Raw genomic sequence first — 12,919 nt, forward strand, 5'->3', positions numbered from 1 at the left:
AAAAACATTGAGAAACGATTCTCCAATCAACCATCGTCCCTCTCATGAGGGAAGGAGGGGTCAGTGAGGGTGGGAGGAAAAGGGAGGAGGAGAGAATAGGGAAAAAATGGATGAGGATGAGAGAGGAGTCCTTGGGTAAATAAGCGTTAGCTATGGATAAGTAGCGAAACGGAAGAGAAGGAAGCAGATAATAAACAGTGCCCCCCACTCGACCCTGGATCCTGCCCAACAGGGTTTCCAGGGGTCTCACTGTATTGGTTCCTATGAACAGAAATGCCTTCCTGCAGATTTGTTTCACACTGTGCTGATCCAATAAGGGCTGCTTACAGCCTAGTTTCCTGACCTGACACTGGAGATGAGCCTCTTGGCTGGCAATGTTCTTCACGCCACGTCCACTTACGTGCCAGGTTGAGGCTCGCCTCAGAAGGCTCAGCCATTCCTCTCTGGGTTTGCCTGAAGACTGGTTGACTTCCTTTGTCCTTGACCTTCTTCAGAGATCCAGGATGAGAGCCGGTCTAGTTCTGAGGAGTCCATCTAGTTCCTTTCAGCTCTCAGGCGGGCTTTGCCCTTCCTGGTTGTTGTTTCCTTCCAAAGGCTCCTGATACCGCATGCCATGGCACCCACTCCCTTAAATGCTTTCAAACACCTCTGAACGGAAGTCACTGTATGTAATTTTTAAAGAGGAATAGCTACTGCAGTTCCTCTGGGAAGAGGCCAGAAAAAGAGAAAAAAATGTTTCCAATCCAAGGGCTGACTAAATTGCCCTGGGTTGGAGGAGGTACAAGATCAAGTCAGAATCCAACTCACTGCCCAGGAAACTGGCAGCCAGTTAAACCCTTTGCCTCCCCGGCACGTTCCTAGGAAAGGCATATCACAGCCAGCATGCTACGTCATGGTAACCCAGCGATTAGTGCCAGCCAGCCCTAGGACCCGCGGGGTGGGCGCCACATTCACAAGTAGCCTCATATGTAAACTTTATACGCTATCTCTACTAAGGGTACATATACAGTCACCAAGCTACACTGACGAGACTGAAAGGAGACAGTCTATCACACAGATATAAACTTGTGTTGCATTACCAGATCACACCATGCCACAGAATACTATGCAATAATCATTTCTATTAGCCCTGTCATTATTTTGTGAAAAATACAATTATATTTCATGGTATATTGTGTGTGTGTGTGTGTGTGTGTGTGTGTTTGTGTAAGAATGTCATTTTGTTAAATATAGACATTTCAAATATACCACACTTTTAAACTCCGTTTTGGCATTGCTTTTCAGTTACTCATAACAGAAAGTCACAGAAGTAACACCAAAAAGCATGCTCTGTAAGAGTAAAATTATTTTTGTCAAGATCATGCCCAAGGACAAAGTGTGACAGGTCACTCGGCCTTGCAATAACTTTGTATATCATAATGAATGCATAAGCATAGGCTGAAGAATTATTACTTGATTGATTATTGAGTATTTATTCCATGTTAATGAATAGCTCTTTTAACTCGCTGTGGAATATTTGATAGAAAAGGTCAGCTTTTTCCTTTTCTACTAGGGATTTGGCAAATAATCTCATAACTTTTATACTTTATTACAGAAATATTATAGATAAATTATAAAATGCAGAACAACAAAAATATTTTCAAGGATATGAAATCCCTGTTTAAGCTAAGAGAATTTTTTTTTAAAGTCTGGAGAGAAGGAAGTGTCTTTCTACATGATTATGTTAATGTCCGTAGTACACAGAAACCATTGTATGTATGTTCAACTGAGTTCCGAAACTAAATAAGCAATAATTGGAAAAGGCAAAATAAACAGATGTTATCTTCCAATGAGATCTTACCTCCTAAGCAAGTTCGGAAAACCCGTAGATTACAAGCATGGCTTCATAGCATAGTAGGACGCTGATGTGACCATACTATTAATAGTGAAGGTAGACAATCATCCCATTGCAGCTTTAACAAAATCAAGTGTTCCTATGTTGTGAGAGTGCTATTCACACAAACCTAACACTAGCACTCCCCTCACCAAGAATTATTCCAGAGAAATAACAAGTTATAGGACTTGAGAAGAGTACAGGAAAAGCTAGTGGTTTACATAAGACATCATACAGAGCTGTTTTTCAAAGGTTCCAAACCTCAGACAAATGAACAATACTTTCACTAAACTACTATGTAATCAAATGTAAATGATTTCCATAACATTTCACCATTCAAACAGAGAGGAAAACGCAGACACTTAAATAAACAAACACAAATGCTTTATGAAAATTTAGTAAAGAACCTACTTAGTTTAGTCAAGTTTCGCTTAGCTTCATAGTTTGGAAAAAATTATTTATAACTACATAAAAATTTCCAAACCAATATCCTTAGCTGCTTGGTATAGTTTATAGGTAGATATCTTATTTGTGTATACATAATTTGAAGGAAGTTTAAATAAGCTGATGCATAGGGGTATATAATGGTATATTGTAATAAGCCATTATCAATATTACCTTCTTAGACATCAAGAGATGGCTGCTTCAGCATTATTCACAGTGGCCAAGACACGGAAACAACCCAAGTGTTCTTCGACAGATGATTGGATAAAGATGTGCTACATATATACAATGGAATATTATTCGGCCTTAAGAAAAGATGAAATACTGCCATTTGCAACAACATGGATGAATCTTGAGATTATCATGCTAAGTGAAACAACTCACACAGAAAAAGTTGAGAACATAAGACTTCACTCGTATGTAGGATATAAAACTGAAAGAAACAAACAACCAAACAATCATAGATACAGATAACAGTTTAGTGGTTACCAGAGGGTAAGAGGGAGATGGTAGAAGAGGGCAAAGGGGGATCACATATATGGTGATGGAAGGAGAACTGACACTGGGTGGTGAACACACAGGATGATATATAAATGATGTATTATTGAATTTTACACTTGAATCCTATATAATTTTACTAACCAATGTCACTCCAATGAATTTAATAAAGATAAAAAAAAGAGAGGAAAAAAAAGAAAGAAAATACTAGGCTACTGTAGAAAATTCTAATTGACTTCAGAAGTAGATTTTAAGCAACTACCAACTAACACACAGTTCTTTGCAAATGAAATAAAAATAATTCCGAGAGAGAGAGGAGAGAGAGAGAGAGAGAGAGAGAGAGAGAGAGATGCTTTTTTTAAAATTTAGGGATTAAAAAAACTCCCTCATCTGGGAAATCAAATTATTGACCCTATTCCATCCTTACCATAAATTCTTCAGAAGAATATATTTATATGTATATGTTTTAAAATATTTCCTGTAACAGTCATTTTAGATATGTGTTAATAATGTTGTTATAAGCAAATAACCCACATTAACCTTTCAAATTTTCTTCGATTTAGCTGCTTAATTTTATATACTACTTGGCTAACGCCTTCTGGAACACGTGGTGTAGCAATGATTTATTCCTCAATTGCCTAAAGGCTTGAAAGAGTTAATTTAACACCCAAACTACTCTCTTAAATCCAGAGTTTAAATCATTCATTTTCAAAATTCACTCCATATTTTTAGGAGTAACTCAAAAACGTAACAAAACCCTTGACATTGGAAAAGAGCAGTGACCTTTCTCAAACCAAACCCCACAAATGTAGCACATCTATTTGTTTCTTAACAGGTAAAAACACAAGTAAACAAATTATTCGTAACCACAAAAAGACGTAGTTGAAATTTTCTATTTGCAACAACATGTGCATTTCCTCATTATGTACAACACAAATACCATTTATTTCATTTAGTTCCACGTCTTAGCCAAAAAGTAATATGCCTTTAGAAGTAAACAAGGTGCCAAACCAGAACATCACATAGTGTAAGAAGCAGCTTTATGAGCATCTACGTTTAGGTGATTAGTTACATTATTTACTTGTCATAGATTATTATGCAGAATCTTAATTTCGAATAAAAAGGTCCATATGGTATTGTATTTCTGTAATTTTTACTGTTTAGAAGACAAGATAATTGAAAAAAATTGTAATTTAAAGAATTAATATGATGACACACTCTTTTCTCTATTTCATGTTCCATTTTCATCGAATATGCACAAAATATCAAAACTATGCTTGTGCAGCTAAAGATGACTTTTTTGATTTTTTACTTGTAATATATACTGCAATATAGCCCTAAATATATGGGATGAAAATAAGTTAGAGCAAACCCTCAGAGCTCTAAATAAAATTAGATAAACAGAATCATGCAGTTGAATTAACTACTGAAATTACTGGCAAAAAAAAATTTACTCAGAGAGTTGGATATAGGCAGGCACAATGTTAACATATGAATTTATGTAGCTTCATTTTAAGCAAACACTTTATGAACTCGCACATATGGTGATACCTCAATTGTGGAAAACATTATACCCCAATAGTCAGACACATCATTATCAGAGAAGAGCTCACAAAGAGATTCATCCGGACACTGACTCATTCTTTATAAGCTTAATGGGACAGCCCCTTGCTCATATGTGGGGCCCCAGCCCTCTGAGCTACAAGGGGTCACACTCTCGTTCCTTTCCCTGCACCTCTAGAGAACCAGGCCAGGAGGCACCCCTTCCACTCTTGATGACAGCACCTTGCTTTTACTCAGGATGGAGCCCAGGCCCCAGCCTTCTGCAAGACTCCAATGTCTGATGGATCTGAGCTGGGGCTCTCTCCTCGGCCTCTAAGTTACCAACACCACAGGGCAGGAGGAACCAGACCTCCTCCATCCTCCCTGGTCCGGGCCTGTTCCTACACAACCGTCTCTATAAAACAGTGATGCCATTTGACGCCATTACACAGGCAGAATAACTGTACCTGACTACATAAGACTTTTGGAAGGGACTTTTCACTGTCTCTGGAGCCACATTTTGCTCTGTCTTACCCAAACATCTCACACGAAGACAACTGCACTCCCTGGGATGCAGGCACCTCATTTTCAGACCGTGCAGGGCAAAGCAACGCCTCGCTTTTCTTACCTTGGCCGCCACGGAGGAGTTGGGTTTCTCCAGCAAGTCCCACAGCTTCTTCCTTTTCTCAGGACAGCAGGTGTTATCAAACTCTTCTCCCTCCCGCTCCCGCATGGTCTCGGCCTCCCGCCTCAGCTCTTCGTTCATTTGCTCCTTCTTTTGGTGATACCTGGCTTGGCAACAGGACTCTAGGTAGATTTCATCAATGCCCCAGTAATCCAGCTCTTGGCCGAAAGAGAGCGCACACATTTCTTCCATCATGTGGAGCTTCCCTGTCCGGTAGAAATTCAGGATGGACGTGAAGGCGCCTGGATGCCGGTCGAAGAAATACTCGTTGTCGCTGAGGTTGTAGTCGTCGCACACCTCCAGCAGGCTCTCGTGGGTGTTGCAGTCGCGGAGCTTGCCCAGCCGCGTCCTGGGCAGCCGGTCCAGCGTCCTCCACAGGACCTCGTGGTTCAGGCCCCCCACGTTGATCTTCACGCGCCGCGAGCACGTTTTGCTGCGAATAATGTCCACAGGTTCTGGTGGGAGAGACAGCGTTGATCTCGATGTCTTCCGGTTTAAGCCAGGGGGAGCCTTTTCTGCCATTGTGAACGGGACACGGCTGCAGAGCCAGAGTCCTCAAAAGAAGGAGCGGTTGCAAGGTCAGCTCCAGCGAGGTCCCTCGGAGGCAGGCATTTCCACGGACACACTGGGGGGGGGTAAAAAAGCCACAACCATTTGGTTACTTGTGTTTTTCCTACAGCATTTTCCGGTGCTACGGGATCGCTCTGCTGTTCATGCAAAACCGGGAGGTACAAGTTAATTCCTGTGTGTTTATGGAGATGTAAACGTTTGCCTTAGGACAGAAGAAAGGAGGAAAAGACAACACAATGGCCTACACAGAAGAGGCTGGGTATTCAATTGAATCCATGTATAGCTGACAACTCCCAAGTTTGTCACCAGAGTCTTTCCCAAGCTCTAGACTCAAATATCCGTGATGACCAACTCTTCCTAGATAAACCACAGACACCTTAAACTAAACTGGGCACACCTCCAACTTGTCCAACCAGTTCCTGTTCCTTCTCCACCTCAGATCTGTGACCCCCCCCCCACATCCCCATGCCCAGCCCCCCAAGCTAAAACGCTTGAGAAATCCTGATCCATCCGTCCTCATCCAAATAAGCACCAATTCCACCTCCTAAACATGCTTAAACTCTCCACCAGCTTTCCCCAGGCCCTGTTACCGCTGAACCATGATGCTGATTCAAACCCTCTGCATCTCTCACCTGTATTTCTACAAAACCTCTTACACTGGATCCCAAACTCTGGTCTTGTCTACCTAAAACCCATTTTCCACACAGCTACTAGAATGATCTCTTAAGATACAAACTTGACCTTGCCATGCTTTAAACCCTACAAAGGCTCATCTTACTGGCAGTATAAAGTCCAGGCAGCCCTACTTGAATTGGCCAACCTCTCCACCCTCACCTCTCATCTCTCCCTCATCACTGTAATTCCAGCCACCCCAGACTACACACATTATTCTGTCTCAAGCTTCTGGCTTTTCTTCATGCTGTGTCCTGGGAGGGCCTCCACCCTTCCCACTTTCTTTTGACTAACTGCTGCTTGTTCTTCAAGATTCAACTCAGACATCACCTCCTCCGTAAAACCCTCCATGATGCCCCTCCCTTAGGATCATGAAACCCCCTGTGAATGTCTCTTCTATTTCAGCACAGCACAGCAATAACCCTTTTCCCACAGGATTCTAGGTACTCTTGGAGGCAAAGATTATCTTCTCTGTTATTATGTTCTCATCACTGAGCACAGCGCTTACATATCATGAGGGTTTAATAAATGTTAAATAATGAATCGATTCTTTGTTTTCCAGAAGACAGCTAACAAAAGATCTAGTAGGGTTAATGTTTATGGCCAGAAAAATGCATACATGGGTTATTTGGATCACTATGTATCTATGTTTATGTTGTGTGTCTATGTTTGTGTGGATATAGCATGTCAGAATGTGTGTGTGTGTGTGTGTGTGTATGTGTTTGCATTCTTTTCCTCCACAGCTACTTCTCCTATGTACTAATTCCTTAAAACATTACTGTTCTAGTACTCACTCTTGTTGATCTAATATTCCTTATTCTGATCTGCAGCAGCAAGTATCTTCTTATGAGATCCTCCCCTATAATGTTTTCACAGAAATTCACAGACCTTCAAGCAATGCATCTAAAATACCACTTTTAATGTAAAACACCATTTTTTTTTTCACAAGTTGATGGTTTATACCAAAGGGAAAAGCTTTTAGATTTAAGAAGTCCTTATAATTAGAACTCTCTTTTAAGATACACACCAATTTATGCATGTCTCTGGTTTCTCCTCTCCCATAAGTTAAATTTATTTCTCCCTATGGAAGCCAAGTATCCTCTGAAATGAAAATAAGTCAAATTTATGAGAAAAATATAGATGGACTATGTAAGAAGTATTTCAAACATAACCCTTAAATTGGGAGTTTTTTCAACTACATAGTCACAGAAATATTTTAAGCACATGCACACACACTCTTATTACAGACAAAAATGCTTATTTTCACAAAATAAAGAAGAGTTAAAATAATTGGGTAACTTAAATTCTCTGATCCTCAATTTCTTAATCTGCAAAATGAGGGTAATAGCATCTACTTCACATGACAATTAAATGACATAGTTTATGTGAAGTGCTCGCCACAGGGAGGTATAGCTGAATAGACTCAGAAAATTCATATTTCTCTGTTAAGTGTGGTTTCCAATTACTGAAAGAAAACTAAGATTAAAAGCTATACTAGTGTCTACTAAATAAATGCTAGCATTAAATTTTTTCTTTATGCATATGCTCTGTCTTCTGAAGTGGATTATAAGCTTAGGAGGCCAAGAATTGTTGGTCCCACCTTTTCTTTACTGAGCACTGTACGTACACACGACAGGTACCGCATAGCATGTATCTTTGACACTGCTGATGCCTATGACCAACTTTTGTATTCAGGTGACAATGGACTATATATATACACAAGCAAAATCGAGCGGCAATATTAGGATCAGGCAAAACTGCTGAAAATATTAGCAATGCGGCAACTCCAGTAATGAATCTGAATGTCTCTTCTCCATGAAATAACTTTGTTGTAGGTGCGATAACATCTCGGCAATCTATACAGATTACGTGAACAGTCCACATGAATAATAAGTAGGAAGGCTAATCCATTTTTAACTTGGCTACAAATAACCATAAAACGAATCTACTCTTTGGGGAATATCATATTTTCTACTAATGCGAAGTACAGAAACGGTTTTTGAACTGATTATAATACTGGATAAAAGGTTTTTCCAGAGAAAAATCAAGAGCAAATGCCAATGTGACACCAACATCTCATGTTTGCGGTCAAGGGCTTCAAGTGACTTGCTTTCTTGTAAGAAGTTACTACTAAAAGCATAAATGCTATGTCACAGTCACCGGTAGGTCAACCTCTGTCTTAAATAATCTCACACTCATGACTTAGAATTTTCTTTTTTGTAGAGTGTGTGTCTCAAGTGACGAGAGGTCATAAGAGTTAAATTTCAAAATATCTTCTTTACTGATCAAGAACTTTCTATTATAAGAAATCCAGTGTTGATTACAAATCCCACAATAAAAGACGGGCGGAAATTCAATGCCCTTCCTTCAAAGCAAGGGTAGAGAAATTTAGGAGGAGAGAATGTGGTCTGTTCATCTGATTTGCTTAAGTCTTAAAGATGGTCTGTTCTGTTTATTGTTACTATGGCTAAAAGTGTTTTATTCTCCCTTGGCAGAATGTTCTGCTTGTTACCCGATGAGGAATGGAGGCTCAAAGGCATAAGTTCTTGAGTAGTTAAAGAGCTGTGAACAGTGTTCAGAGAGTTAATTGAGCTTTCGGGATAGTTGTGGAAAACAAGGGTCACATATGAAAGCCCATAATTCAAGTAATCACCTAATCAGCAGGATCTCTAAAACTCACTGGGCCTTTCTGTCCGCCTGCCTGCCTGTCATTCTCCTGTCTCTCTCTTCCTTTGTGGTTTCTGTCTCCCACTTTCCCCTGTCTCTATTTCCCCACACACCGCTTATCTTTCTTCCATTCCTCTCCCTCTCTTTCCTACCCTGCTCCCTACATCTTCCTATCCTCATGGCCTCTTAACCAACCACAAAACCAAACTCTACATTTTCAAACTCGTACATACATCCTTATTGTGAAAACCTCTTGAGCTGAAAAGACCACGTCTCCCTCCAGAAGAGAAAATGCACTTAAACTGAGTTGTTTCTTTATGAGAGGTTTTAGGAGATTGCAAAACAGGGCTCTGCTCTAATCCTCAAGACCCCGGGTCCGGTTGGGCTGACCTTCTGTATCCATCACCTTTTTGATTGGACTGCAGTTCCTTCATCCATTAAACAATGGCATTTCCAAGCCTACAATTCTTTAATTTCCTAGAACACCTGCTGAATTTCTGCCTCCCTATGATCACCTTCCCCTCCAATCACAATCCTTGTTTAGAGAGAAATAAACACCATCATACTACTTCAGAGTCCATGAAAACATTCTTTCATGTCTAGTTTCTCAAGAAAAAGTGTTCATATTTCATTTCAAGAGCCCTTTAATATTTACCAGAGCTTGAAACAGGTTACATTTAGAACATCATCAAAGTTTCATTTCTTTTATTTAGTGTTTAGTTGCTTTTCTATATTTTAACTTTTCATTTGTAATCTATGTTCTTTTCTGGCATACTAATTTTGTTTTTAACAATGAATCCGTTGGTTCCTGCTGAGTTAGGTTTGGTGTCTTGCCACTCTTGAGAGCTTGCAAAATTTATGTTTTTAATTTTAGTAATTAAACTGGATACGATGCTATGTTTTCTCACATATGGTTTTATAAGTGAAATTATATCTATCATAATAATTTTATCCCATAAGAATTAATCATGTAATTGAATTTAGTATATAAGTATAATATAAGATGTAATAATTCAAAGCTTAAACTGTGTAGATGTTATGCAACTGTGTAAAATTTATATACATATAGTTATAAATGGAATGCACATTTTTATGCCAAGGGCAAAATCTCAGTGAATCTTTTCTTTTGTCAGTTTGATTTACTTCACCTCCTCCGATCCATTAAAAGTCGAGCTTACAACAGTCAGTAGACCAGTGCAAATGTACTTAACCATCCCTTCATTAGTGTGTTAGAGATAAAAGCGACTCCTTAAACAATAAACAACAACAAACATTCTCGTTTTGCACAGCTGCACCGTGCTCCTACCAGCAGCATGAAATTATGCTGCCACCCATTGAGGGCCAAACCTGAGAAAACATAACTCTCTGATCCTGGCATCATAATTAAAGCTTGAGACTGCAGGTTTGAAAGGGGAGTGGGGCTTACTGTAGTCTCAAACATACTACGACGATGTCACATACTTGACACTTCCTTAGTGTAGCAAGGCAGGATAAGTCCCATGTGTGATTCTGTGAAGATGAAAAGCAAATCTTTCTAAAGATCTAAGTGATGTTTAACATTTCATTTCTGTGTTGCTGGTACGCGCTGAACAGGCATTTGCAAACAAGCAGCTCTGAGACCTTTAAGTTACTCTATGTATAGCTCTAAAGCATTTTCTCAAATTTTCATGTATAGTATTAAGTAGGAAATGCATCTTTTCTTATAACAGCTATTTCTGTTTCAGAGAGCCACAACGATTATTTGCAGCAGATATGTGGAGAGAAAGGCATCATGACTGTTAGTTGGAAATATAATCATGTGTTTGTCGTGTTCTTTTGTTGTTTTCAGTTTTATATACCACATATCAGTGAAATCATAGGGTTCTCTTTTTCTGTCTGACTTACTTCGTTTAGCATGATAATCTCAAGATCCATTCATGTTGTCACAAATGGTACTATTTCATCTTTTCTTATGATGGAATAGTATTCTACTGTGTATATATACCACATCTTCTTTATTCAATCATCTATCGAAGGACACTTTGGTTGTTTCCATGTCTTGGCCACCATAAATAAAGCTGCAATGAACACTGAAGTACATATACCTTTATGGATAAATGTTTTCAGATTTTTTGGGTAGGTACCCAGGAGAGGGATTGCTGGGCCGTATGGTAATTCTATTCTTAATTTTTTATAAAACTGAAAAACACAAAAGAACAAGACGAACAAATGAAGAAACAAAACTCATAGACACAGACAATAGTTTAGTGGTTATCAGAGGGTAAAGGGGAAGGGCGTGGTAGATGAGGGTAAAAGGGGATCAAATATATGGTGAAGGAAGGAGAAGGGACTCTGGGCAATGAACACACAGTGTGATATATAGATGATGTAATACAGAATTGTATACCTGAAATCTATATAACTTTACCAACAATTGTCACCCCAATAAACTTTAATTAAAAAAATTAAAAAAATATATATAATCATTCTAATTTTTTTAGTAGTCACTGAACTTTTAAAAAGCACCTCCAGAATTTACTAACAAAAAACCTCAAACAAAAAACAAAAAAAAACAATAAAATTACAGCAAGTTAAAAACAAAACAAATTTATTTGAGAAAGATAGATAGTATTTGAAAGTAAGGTTTTGGAAGCTTTCAGCTATCCTAAGAAATTCAACCAACCTGCTCAATTACTTTAGAACCTGGCAGAAATGTTAATGAATTTCATACTGTTTTTTTTGTTTGTTTGTTTTTGTTTTATATGCCAAGTTCTAGTAATAACTGAGACACTGTCCTTGCCCTCAGAAAGGTGGAAGGTGGCATTTCTTTTCTGCAAAGGCTGCTAATATCAATATGTTCCTCGATTTTAGCACAACTCTTTACACCTTAGTTTAAAAAAAAAATCCAGGACTTTATCCTTGATATAACCGATGCTTTTTTTAGATACACTCAAACAAAATCCTAAAAGCTTTGCTTTCAGTGGTCAAAGGAAGCTTGTGTTGCAGTAAGAAGGGGGAAAAGACAAGTAATAAGTAGAATATGTAATATGAGTATCTGTCAATATCATAGATGTCTCCGAATAACCAAGTTTATAAATAAACCATTTTATTTAGACACATAATTTGATTTTTCTTCATCAGAATAGAGAACTATTTAAAGAATTAGATCATACATATAGTATACGTTTGCTATAATTAGAGAGTAACACACTAGGTTTGCCTTTAGAAAAATGACCTTTTATAAGACATAGCCAACAAATAAATCTCAACTCTGAAAAATATAATACTGATGTTAGAATGCATCTTAGACCTTTTATAAACGACAAGGCACAGTCGTGACTGGACATTTTCAGTCTGTTTCAAAACACACACAAAAAGGCTCAAACTTTTATATGAGTATTCAGTCATTCAGCTGGTAGATTTTCTATTATGATGATGGTAAAAGCGCTCTTTATGTTAGAACCCAAGATGTATTTTTTAAAATGTCTCCTTTTACAAAAGTCTTCCCAGAGTCACACTGGAGTGAAAGGGATAAATAAAGATGAAAGGTGATGAGAAAAATAAAAAAGGCAACCAACAGAGAAACTATTGGTGCCACTGAAAGGAAAAAGAAGTAAGTCTGGGCCACCCTGTAATGCCCTGATTAAAAAAAAAAAAAAATCATAAACTTCAGTTGTTACCTGGTGTTCTATGTGGATAATAAATCTTCTATTTGCATAATTGACTTAAATTTCATATTCCTTTTGGGTGTCTGGCATAAGTTAGATTAGGTCTCTATGAAACCAAGTAGAAACTGTTCATGACGTTTGAATAGCATTTGGAGATTTTATTAGGTTTCTTCCAATAAAATTCGCTTTTAGATCATGTAATGATTGGTCTGGAACGTTCAGCGGTTAAGATTCTTGACAAGGGATGTTTCCCAGTTGGGCTCCATTTTATAGTGAAAATACACTTTCCAATTACATTCTGGTCTCTTAATTCTCCATAAT

The 12,919-nt window shown here is 38.4% G+C and overlaps 1 protein-coding gene across 3 annotated transcripts in view; it reads right to left on the minus strand.

Moving 5' to 3' along the window:
* KCNB2 (potassium voltage-gated channel subfamily B member 2) overlaps nt 1-12,919 on the minus strand; it is a 352,558-nt gene that overhangs the window by 320,063 nt on the left and 19,576 nt on the right. For all 3 annotated transcript variants that reach the window (XM_019725972.3, XM_019725979.3, XM_088799370.1), the window contains one exon: nt 4,986-5,667. In XM_019725972.3, the coding sequence (XP_019581531.3) occupies nt 4,986-5,564 (579 nt within the window). In that variant the 5' untranslated portion in view covers nt 5,565-5,667. The remainder of the gene's footprint in view (nt 1-4,985; nt 5,668-12,919) is intronic.

The sequence above is a fragment of the Rhinolophus sinicus genome, chromosome 7 (genome assembly GCF_057876585.1).
Source record: "Rhinolophus sinicus isolate RSI-liver-muscle chromosome 7, RSI-T2T, whole genome shotgun sequence".
Lineage (NCBI taxonomy): Eukaryota > Metazoa > Chordata > Mammalia > Chiroptera > Rhinolophidae > Rhinolophus > Rhinolophus sinicus.